A 9,954-nucleotide genomic window follows, 5' to 3' on the forward strand; every position below is an offset into this window, starting at 1 on the left:
AGCAGCACCCTGCTGTGTGCTTCTCCATGACTTGTGCTGCTGTACCTAACTTCGAGGTTTGCACTTGGCCAGCAACTGCCCAGGAGGCACGGTGCCGAGCTTGGGGCTGGGAGTCTGGGGAGGGGGCACAAGGTGCACGACCCCCCACCCCTGTGCCTGCCAGGAGCATCTGTGCCAGTGAGTAGCCTGCTCTCCACAGCGTGTGCTTCATCTCTTGATCAGGACACGGGGGTGGGAGGGAGTGCATGGGGGCCCGCAGTATGCTTTGTGGGGTCACCTCCCACCCTGCTGGGGCCCCGCCAGGTCCTACAGGGAGGTGAGGAGCAGCCCGAGGCCAGCCACACCCAGTCAGCACTGCCTGCCACAGCCCAGGAGACCTGAGACCACCTGAGTCACGGCAACACTGGCTCTTTATTGGGGGCAGAGGTTCCACCCTAAGCTGGCTGCTCCAGCTCCATAAGGAAGTGCTCGATGTCGTCGTAGAGGCTGCTGGTGCTCGACAGGCACAGTCCCAGGCTGCTGCTGTCCAGGGAGGACGTACCCTCACGCTGCACAAGCTCCAGGTGCAGCCGGCACAGTCTCAGCTCCACCTGCAGGGAGAGCATCTGTCGGCACCCCAGGGCCACAAAGGCTCCCACCAGGCTGCCTGCCTCACCTTCACCAGGACCAGGCTCTTCTCCTTGGGCCTCCCGGCCGACAGGTCCTGCCCGAAGCCCAGGTAGATGGTGTAGTAGGGTGAGCCTTGGCGCCGCCTGGCCCGGAACTCCCCCAGCTCTGCAGGCAGGAGGGACCAAGTGAGCAGTGGCCAGGGGCCCGGGACCCAGACCCTTGGGCCAGCTCCCCAGCAGGCCCTGCAGACCTCGGAAGAAGGTGCTGAAGTCGAAGATGGGGGTGTTGCAGTTGCGCTCCAGCAGCCGGGCTGGGGTGCAGGGGCTGGCGGAACCCAGCGGGCTGCCCAACTCCCAGTACACCTTGCACTTGCCCATGCGCCGGGCCCACAGTGTCACACCACACAGCTCCAGCTGCAGCCCAGGGGCCACGTGCTGCAGCAGCTGCTCCGTGTAGCGCAGTTGCTTCTGGTCTGGCAGCTCGGCAGGGCTGGGGAAGACTACCTGCTGGGGCTGTAGGGCCTGGCAGCCTGGGCCTGGGGGGCTGTACAGGAACACACAGCTGGGGTGCCCCACCACTGCCTGCAGCACCGTGCGCCCTTTGTACATGATGGTCACATCCAGGACCCCTGAGCTGGACTCTGCTGCCAGGGCTGGGGCCTGAGGCCTAGGGCAGGGCACAGGCTCCACTGCCCATCCTGCAGGTGGCGGCTCAGGCTGCACTGTGCCTGTAGTAACAGGAGAAACACTCAAGTTGCCCCGCTGTGGCCCACATGGATCGTGCTGGACCACTGCCTCATGGCTCCCCAGCCCCCCAGTGCAAGGGTCAGCTCTGACACAGGTCCTGCCTGCCCCTCCCCCTGCCCTTGCCCCGTCCAGCCACCCACGGGGCGCAGCCCCTGCTCAAGAATGGCCGGCCCCTCACCAGGAGCCTGTGGCAGGGTGATCGGATCTGCTACTACCAGTGCAGCTTCCAGCAGGGGGTCCCCCAGGAAACTCTGCTGCAGAACCTGGAGCAAGAAGTCCCTTTCACCACCAGCCTGGGTGGTCAGAGGGCGTGGGGCTCTGGGCTCAGCATCTCTTGCCAGAAGGAGCCCCAAGCACCCATCTTGTGAGACAGTCAATGTGAGCAGCTCCCAACCCTGCCACCCAGGGAGAGCAGAGATACTACCTGTGTGGGCAAGGCAGTTCTGAGGGCCTCTTCCTCCTCCTGGTTCATGGCTGGGCCTTCTGAGGGGGAGAGGGAAGGGGCGGCTTGACCTGAGGCTGGCCTAGACCAACATCTGGCCGTCTTGTCCCCTCGTGTCCCAGTAACCTAGCACCTGAGCAGCTCAGAGCTGCAGCAGTCTCCTGGGCTGGGCCCAGACCCTAAAAGGAGACAAGGCATAGCTTTGGGCCCCAGCTGTCTTCCTCCGTGCCATCGGGGGTCTCTAGCGCCCAGGTTCCCGTGGAGCCCGCCGACTCAGCCTTTCAGTCTGCAGCCCTCCGCGGGCGTTCCTCACCTCTGCACCCCTTCTCCAGGCTGAGCGCATACACCTTGTGTGGGTCAACCGGGTCCCCTGAGTTGTCCCACAGCATCACGAAGCGCTGCGTGCTGTGCAACGCACAGCGGAAGTTGGTTTTCCAGCTCGCTCGTTCGGCAGCCTCAGCCTCGGGGTGCGGTGGGCCACCCCCACTGCTGCTGGGTGGCCACCTCCCTCGGGCCACTGCCCAGGCCTGGGGGGGATGGAGAGCGTGGGCCACGGGTAGGAGGCGCGGCGGGGCCGCCGGGGGCGGGGCTGGTTCCCACCTTGAAGATGCGTGCATCGGCCTCGCCCAGGTCCTTGCGGGCGAAGTGCTTCCAGGGCACGCGGAAGACAGTGCGCGCCTCGTTCAGCCACCGCAGCCCCTCGTAGCGGCCGCTGCTGACCTCGCCCAGAAGCCACTCTCCGAAGCGCACGCGCTGCGCTGCCCTGCGGGCGGGGTGGCCACCCTGGTCAGCTGAGCGCCAGGCGCAGGGCTGGCCGGGGCGGGTTCCGGGCTCACCTCTCAGGGGCCGCGGCCATGGCGTCGTCGGCTGCGAGGTCGGGTCGGGGTTGGGGCGGTGAGGGGATGTGCCCTTTGCAACAGGGAAGGTCAAGGTTCTGAGTCAGGGGTCAGTCGTGGCCACAGGTAGCGTGGCCAGGTGTCACAGGGGTGACCAGGTGTGCAGGGTCACAGATGTGGATGAGGCTTGGAGCCACCTCAGCATGGATTCCGGGGCCGAGGTGGCTGTGGATGTGACTTCAGATGCGGTGGCGCGCACACATGAAGCCACAGGTGTTGGCCCAGCGTCCGGGCCTGCACAGCGGTGACAGGCGGGACCCTGCGGGACAGGGGAGGCGGCGTGGAGGGGCGGGCGTGGAGGGGCGGGCGCAGGCCGGGAAAACGAAACTGCGCGCCGCGGGAAAGCGAAACCTAACGCGTGCGCTGCGCGCCTCGCCCGGCGGCCCCGGCCCGAGTCCGGTCCGCTCAGCCCCCAACCTGGCCCCGGCCCGGCCGCTCTGCCCCAACCCTCTCTGTGACCCTCTGCTCTCGGGCTCGGCGGCCCTGTGCTGCCCTCCTCCGCTGCTGCCCGTGGAGCGGTCGAGGGCTCCGCCGTGCCCAGCTCCCCTTCTGCTCCCGTGGGTCAGAGGTCGTGCATACCTGGGTGCTGGAGCCGCGAGGACGGAAACTTTCACCGCAGGCAGGAAAGCCCAGCGCTTTTATAGTCTGGGCGGGGGCGGGGCCTGGTAGCGGGGCGGGGCTGCCGATGCGAGGGCGGGGCGGGGCCGTGGCGGGGTGGGCTTGGACCCCTCGGCCCTGCGCCCACGCGGGCGGGGATGCGTGGGATAGTGGGATACGCCAGGGTCCCAGACGTAGAGGGAAAACAACCCTAAACCGAGCCAGGCCCTTTTCGCGCCCAGTGTGCTCGGGAGGTGGAGGAAGCGGCGGTGCTGCTCGGGCTGCACAGAGGGCGGCGCAGACAGAGCGTCGGGCACCTGAAATGAAACTTCTGGGGGAGCTGCTGGGCCGACGACTGCGAGATCCCCGATGTTGGGAAAAGCCCGGGCCTCCAGGGCCACAAGCGGTGCGGACCGCGACCCTCCCAGCGCCTGCGGCGAGCCTGATACACAAAGGCTCCGGGGTCGCAAGGGCCACTTTATTCAGCAAGGAGGCGACAGCGGGGGAGGGACAGCGGGCTGGGCGGCCCTAGATGCGGGTGGAGCTGCCCGATGCGTCGCGGGGACCCCCGTCCCGGCCCCCGTCCTCCTCGCTGCTGCCCTCAGAGTCGCCCTCGCCATCCCGGCCAGCCTCGGGCGCGCTGAGGACCACGACGTCAGCCGCTGCCCCGATGTCCCCGCCAAACCACACGGCCTTGTAGCCACCCCCAGGCCGCCGCTCCTTGGTCAAGATGGACCTCACGGCCGAGGGGCTGTCCCCGGCTCCAGTGGCCACTGGGGGCTCGGGGGCGAGGGGCTCAGGGTTGGGGGGTGCGGGGCTCAGGGGCTCAGGGTCCAGGGCTGCAGGTGGCATCTCCGCAGGCGTGGGGCCCGGCTCGGGGCTGGGGACAGATGTCTCGGTGGCCCCATGGTCACCCCGGAAGGCCTGGTTGTCAAAGACGTGGGGCTGGGGCTCCTGGGGGCCGACAAGGGCATCAGGGGCCGCACCTGGGCTCCGACTCCCAAGGCACCCGCGGGTCTCTCCTCCGAGCTGCTCTGCCCTCCCACCTGCCTCATCCTCCTGTGGTCATCTGTGCCCCTCTGGGTCCCTGTCCCCTGTGGCTGCCCTAGTTCCCCTCCACCTCCCCATCTCTCATTTCCCCATCTCTGCACCCCTACTCCCTGCCCTCTGTCTGTCCTCCTGCTCCTCTGTACCCTGCACTGCTGCCCCCAGCCCCGGGCTCACCGCAGCTTTCCCAGAACAGCAGCTCAGTCGGTGCCCATAGTGCTTATAGAGGAGCACAGCCAGGACAGTGAGGGCCAGCAGCAGCAGTGCACTCAGCACCCCTCCCAGGACCGCCATGTCCACCGTGGAAAAGCGCAGCTCCTCTGGGCGGCCTGGCTCGTCTTCACCAGTGCTGCCGACTCCTGGTGTCCCTGTGGAGACACCATGGCCAGTTCTCCCCTCACCAACCTGCACCAGCCTGGGCACCCCCAAAACAAGCCAGGCCAGGGACCACTCCCCAGAGCTGAGGTTGCAGAGATCAGGTGCTGTGTCCTGCCAGGAGACCCTGTGGGGACAGCAGGCCGCTGGAGGAGGCCAGGTGAGGCGGGGCTGACCTTAGAGGCACCGTTTGTAGCCTCCACTGCACCACTAGCACTTGGACTAGCTGCAGGCCCCCCCCAATCTTCCCCATTTCCTTGCATCCTCGTGGATGGCTGGGTGTTACTCCTGAGCTCTGAATGTGCCAGTGACCACGCCCAGTGGCCTCTGTGCCAGTCCTCCTGGTACCCAGCCTGTTTGCCTCAAATCCACCAAGGCCTCCCCCGGGAACTGGTTTGGTTTCCAGCCTGGATCCCAGGAAGGTGCTGGCCCATGGCTTCCCCCACACGCCCTTGTGTGGGCTCCCTGTGTGCTGAGTTCCCCAGGTCCTGTAAGCTGTACTATCTTTTTTGACAGGGTCTCGCTGTGTGATCCAGGCTGCCTCAAACTCATGGGCTCAAGTGACCCTCCTGCCTCAGCCTCCCAAGTGCTGGGGTTACAAGAGTGTATCACCACACCTGGCTCAGCCATGCAATCTTCATTTCCAACCTGTGTCTGTCCTAATCATTACAGAAATACTTTATATTTACACCCTAAATTACAAACAGCCCTGGGAATTGTGGGGCTCACTAGATCCCAAATTTGGCTGCTGCCCCTGTAGTTCCTTGAGTCCCTGGACTCAGCTGTCCCAGAGGAGATCAGACCCCCTCCTTGGGTTCCTAGTGTGGTCAGACTGGACCAGCCTGGTGGACCCTGTCCCAGGGCATCCCCAGGACCACCCAGGGCCTTGAGTCCAGAAAGGCAAATGGGATGGGAACTACCTGAGGCTGAGGAGCTCCTGCTGGACCCAGGGGTCGTTGGCCGAGAGGTCCCTGGCTTCGGGGTCGGAGCTGAGACCCCACCAGGCGTGCCTGGCCAGAGGATGGTGCTGGCTCCCACACCGGGGAGCCCCCCAGGTGTGGTTGAGGCAGCCGGCCTCAGCGATGTGCCTGAGGATGGGTGAGGGCCAGTGGCCCCCCCAGGACTGGTCGAAGAGGGTCCTTGGGGAGTCCTGGGGGGCCTGGGGGTTTCCATGGCAGTGCTGGTTGAGGGCTTGTTTGTTCTTCCAGCCTCTGGGGATGGGGGGATCTCTGGGGGTCCTGGGGGACCAGGGACAGCACTTGGGCTTGCCTCTCTCCCACTTGCCCTACTGGAGGAGCCCCCGAGGTGGGGAGCCCAAGGCTCACCTATGGTGGGGGGCTTCTGCTCTGAAACCCAAATCTCAGCAACAGCAGTGGCTGTGTCGTTGGTCGCTGTGTTTGTGGCCTCCACCTGGGGCAGGAAGGGGACGTGAGCCTCCTGAGGCCCTCTGCGCCCCTCCGGGGGCATGCCCCCTCACCTCTGCGTAGAAGACTCCCTCATGCTCCAGCGCCAGAGTGGTCAGCATGGTCTCCCCGTCCATCCGGAACTCAGAGCAGTTGGTGATTCGGTAAGTGACAGCCGAGTTGAGGCCCTGGATGTGGCCACAGTGAGTCCTGGGGCTCGGCCACCCCACATCTGTCCCAAGCCACCCACGCAGACCGGAAGTCAGTCCAACCCAGGGACCCACCAGGTCTCGGGGTTTCTGCTGGGGTAGAGGAGAATGCATACCAGGAAGTCAGGGTCTTGAGCCTGGATCCTCAGAGGCTGGGTCGGGGAGGCTGCGTCCCGGACAGTCACACCGGCCTCAGAGCCGGGCGGCACGATGCCCCGGTACAGGCTCTGGGGAAAGCGGGGTGGGTTCCCGGTGGCAGAGCGGGCCTCCACAGTGGCCTGGGTCACCGAGTATCGGGCCAGGTCAGCCTGGTCTGCCTGAGGACAGAGGGGGGCAGCAGTGACCGGCAGGGGCTTGAAGGTGGAGCTGAGACCCCAGTCCTGCCGCTCCACGCTGTACCCACCCTGATCAGCAAGATGAAGGTCGTGGGGCTGGGGATGCTCTTGGCCATGGTGAGGTTGCCAGAGTCCTTGTCAACGGCAAAAGTGTTGTCTGTATTCCCTGGAAGAAAGTGGTCAGGGCTGATCCCTGCGCTGAGGTCAGACTCCCCACGGGGCCGGGCCAGGTCTTCACTCACCCCCCACAATGCTGTAGATGATGCGCGCGTCAATGCCCTGGTCCCCATCCACGGCATAGATGGGCCCGGGATGCAGGATGAGAGGGGATGGCTGCAGAAACAGGGGACCTTGTAGGGCTGGTGCAGCTGGGCCCAATCAGTGTTTTGGGGGACAAGCACTAGGGAGGGACAGGGACCCCGGGACCGACGTCTACTTGTTGGCTCCAGGGCTCCTGCTGGCTCCACCTGCCGAGCAGAGGGGCAGCTGCCCTGGGGGGCACCAGCCTGGGCCTGCAGTGCCTGAGTCCTGCTGGCCTTTCCGGGCCCAGCCTCCCTGGGATTTCCCTGTATCCACCCAGCACCGAGGCTGGAGGCCGTGTCCAGCAGAGAAGTCTGTACGCATCGGCTCCAAGATCAGAGCGGAAGCTGCTCCTATCCCCTTCTCCCCACCTGTGTCTCCTGACACCCACTCTGGACTCCAGCAGGTCAGGGCCACCCCTTACCGGCACCCTATGGGGACAGCCCTTCCCCGGGACCCTCCTCACCAGTGTGTGTCCCTTGGGGACAGCCCCATGGTACTGGGCCTGGATGCAGACGTAGCCGTCTGAGTAGGAGCAGGGCAGGAACCAGGGGGGCCTCAGGTCAGCGGGCAGCACATGCAGGACCAGGGTGGCCGTGGCCCTGTGGCTGGGCACCTCCGTCTCCTCCTGAGTGTCCTGCAACAGCAGCCCCTGCCATGGCAGACTGGGCGCAGCTTGGAAGAGGCCCTGGCGGGCAGGGCTGGGGTGTGGGGCATGTGAGGGTCTTACCCGGACCAGCAGCTGCAAAGTCATGTCCTGCCACTTGTAGAAGTCCAGGGCCTGGTCCAGCCGCAGGGCAGGGCGGTTCGCGCTCACCAGGGAGAAGAAGCTTCTGGCATTCTGGGGGGGGGGCACCAGCTGAGACCCTGGCAGGTAGGGATGGGGCAGCGAGGGGGTCTGTGCTGGGGGCAGGGCGGCACCCACCGGGGTCACTTCCTGGAGGGTGTAGAACAAGACGTCCTCCGAGTCCTTGTCGGAGGCCTTCAGTTGGTCCTCAGGGATGACTATGGAGCCCACTCTGGTGTCCTGGGCGAGAGGGGCTCAGTCGGGCCGGGCTCGTGGCCCCAGGGATGAGGGTGGAGCCCACACCCACTTCGGGGGCCAGAGGGCACAGCTCTGGCTGCTCCGACTCACCTCCGACACGTTCTGCTCCTTGGTCTCAAAGGGGAATTCTGGGGCATTGTCGTTGACATCCAGCACGGACACCAGCACCACCAGCTGCGTCACCTGGGGACCACAGCCTGTCAGCCCTCGCCATCCCTCTGGGTGGTGCAGCTCCCTGACCTCATCCTGTCTTTCCTCCAGTCACAATCCCTGCAGTTACGCATTCCACCCCCAGATCTGCCCAGCTGCTGGTGCCAGGGGCAGGGCCTGGCCTGTGGGGTCCAGTCCTAGCAGGGTTCAGAGTGGACAGACAGTGAGACAAAGTCCGGCAGAAGGGGGCAAGCGCTCTGGGAACCAAGTGGACCTGGAAGTGACCAGCAGGATCTCAGATGAGAGATGGGCCACACAGTCTCGCGCCTTCAAGAACAAATCCAGGAAAACCAGAGACACAGGTGCCTGTAGATTGGTTTAAAGATGCTTTTGGGGAGTGTGAACCCGGAGTGTCAGGGGAACTCTGCTCGGGCCCCAGTTCAAACAAGACATCGTGACTGACGCTCTCGGACCGGAGTACAGCCCGGGGCTGGGTGCATACCCCTCTCCGCCGAGACCACATTTAAGGAGGAGGGGTCCTCATCTGTTAGGGACACAGGCTGCGGTCTTGTAGGTGACTTGCTAGGGTGCAGGGCACGAGCTTGCTCAGCTTGGAGCTGGGGCCCGTTCGACCTATTTCTAGTTTCCCTAGTGAGAGGTTAAGAGAACGAAGCAGGCTGAGCCTGGGTAAGCACAGGGCAGGGTGGCCGAGCATGCCAGGAGGGGACGCTTCCATGCCGACAGAGCCGGCCAGAGGAACATGGGCCCCAGGCTATGTCCACATTTGGCTCTGACTCCAAGTTGGGAAGCACTCAGGAAGCCCTGGGCTGGGATTGGTTCGCAGTGTCTCTAGGTTGAGCATGGACAGGGATGGGGTGGAAGAGGAAAAGTTCCCAGTCGGATGTGCGGGGCTGAGGTCCCCAGAGGGACTCGAGGGGGGGGGGTGCGGGCTCTGCCCACCGTGCAGGTGTGCCAGGTGGAGGGTGGGTGTTGGAGGGATGAAGGGAGCCTCAGGGTGCCTGTGTGGGGCTGGGGCCTGGGTGCTGAGGAGGGTCCTCAGCTGGGCATGTGGGTCCAAAGCTCAGGGCACCATCTAGGCTGAGGCAGTGTGGGCGTAGCCGGCAGACACAGTGACCAGGCTAAGGTCACCAAGGTGCCACCCTGGGGCACCGTGCCTGGGTGGCGGGGAGGACTCACCACAGAGCTGCCCCTCCTGCATTCCAGGTGAGCCTCCAGCATTGTGCTGTCCTGTGGGCACACGGCTCTGTGAGCCCAGAGTGGGGGAGGTGCCCCCCACGCCCAGCACCCCCCTCGCTCAAAGCTCCGTCCTCCCCAGCACTGTCCAGATCCTCTGCATGGCACCCCCAGCCTGGCACCCGCACCTCGTAATCAGGGGTCACGTTGAGGAACAGCTGGTCTACCAGGATCCGGAAGGCGGAGGGGCTGGACGAAGGCCCCAGGGTGACATGCTGGCCGTCCGGGATGGAGATATTCACCAGGGGCTCAGCAACACTGCTGTTCTCCTCGACGCTGACAAAGGTCCTGTCCACCGAGCAGACTGGAAGGTGGAGGGAGAGTTGGCATCTGCCAGCCCCTGCCCCACACCCGCCCCACGCCCTGGCCAGCACCTACCCTGGCCCTGGGCTGCTGCCCCCGGGGGTTGGCCTGGCAGTGCGAGGAGCAGAAGCAGGGAGGCCCACAGTGGGGCCCTGGCCCCCATCTTAGTGGCTGTCACCTGCCGGAAGGGTCTGGCAGTCTGCGGTCCAGGGCTAGGCCTTCCCCGTCTCCGCGACCGACCTT

At 65.3% G+C, this 9,954-nt stretch overlaps 2 protein-coding genes across 5 annotated transcripts; both read right to left on the bottom strand.

Moving 5' to 3' along the window:
* Nucleotides 1–392: 392 nt before the first annotated feature.
* Nucleotides 393–3,367, bottom strand: Irf7 (interferon regulatory factor 7). The gene is made up of 9 exons (XM_004851705.4): nucleotides 3,273–3,367; nucleotides 2,634–2,952; nucleotides 2,398–2,560; nucleotides 2,111–2,324; nucleotides 1,780–1,838; nucleotides 1,534–1,618; nucleotides 860–1,336; nucleotides 656–774; nucleotides 393–590 (listed from the first exon to the last, which is right to left on the bottom strand). The coding sequence occupies exons 2-9, from the start codon at nucleotides 2,651–2,653 to the stop codon at nucleotides 435–437; spliced, it is 1,293 nt and encodes a 430-aa protein (XP_004851762.1). The 5' UTR covers nucleotides 2,654–2,952; nucleotides 3,273–3,367; the 3' UTR covers nucleotides 393–434.
* A 382-nt stretch (nucleotides 3,368–3,749) lies between these two features.
* On the bottom strand, nucleotides 3,750–9,933 carry Cdhr5 (cadherin related family member 5). 4 transcript variants are annotated; one of them, XM_004851703.4, is made up of 15 exons: nucleotides 9,787–9,933; nucleotides 9,537–9,712; nucleotides 9,352–9,402; nucleotides 8,095–8,187; nucleotides 7,885–7,986; nucleotides 7,690–7,800; nucleotides 7,426–7,596; nucleotides 6,902–6,992; nucleotides 6,728–6,825; nucleotides 6,441–6,641; nucleotides 6,190–6,303; nucleotides 6,038–6,122; nucleotides 5,633–5,800; nucleotides 4,515–4,705; nucleotides 3,750–4,244 (listed from the first exon to the last, which is right to left on the bottom strand). In XM_004851703.4, exons 1-15 carry the CDS (start codon nucleotides 9,872–9,874, stop codon nucleotides 3,819–3,821), a joined length of 2,166 nt encoding a protein of 721 aa, XP_004851760.4. In that variant the 5' UTR covers nucleotides 9,875–9,933; the 3' UTR covers nucleotides 3,750–3,818. The 4 variants fall into 4 exon arrangements, with proteins under 4 accessions (XP_004851760.4, XP_021119705.2, XP_021119704.2 ...); XM_021264046.2 differs by having other exon boundaries at nucleotides 5,633–5,923; XM_021264045.2 differs by having other exon boundaries at nucleotides 5,633–5,950.
* Between the last annotated feature and the right edge of the window lie 21 nt (nucleotides 9,934–9,954).

Source organism: Heterocephalus glaber, unplaced genomic scaffold, assembly GCF_053883595.1.
Source record: "Heterocephalus glaber isolate CG9 unplaced genomic scaffold, H.glaber_assembly_v1.0 deba00001428, whole genome shotgun sequence".
NCBI lineage: Eukaryota > Metazoa > Chordata > Mammalia > Rodentia > Bathyergidae > Heterocephalus > Heterocephalus glaber.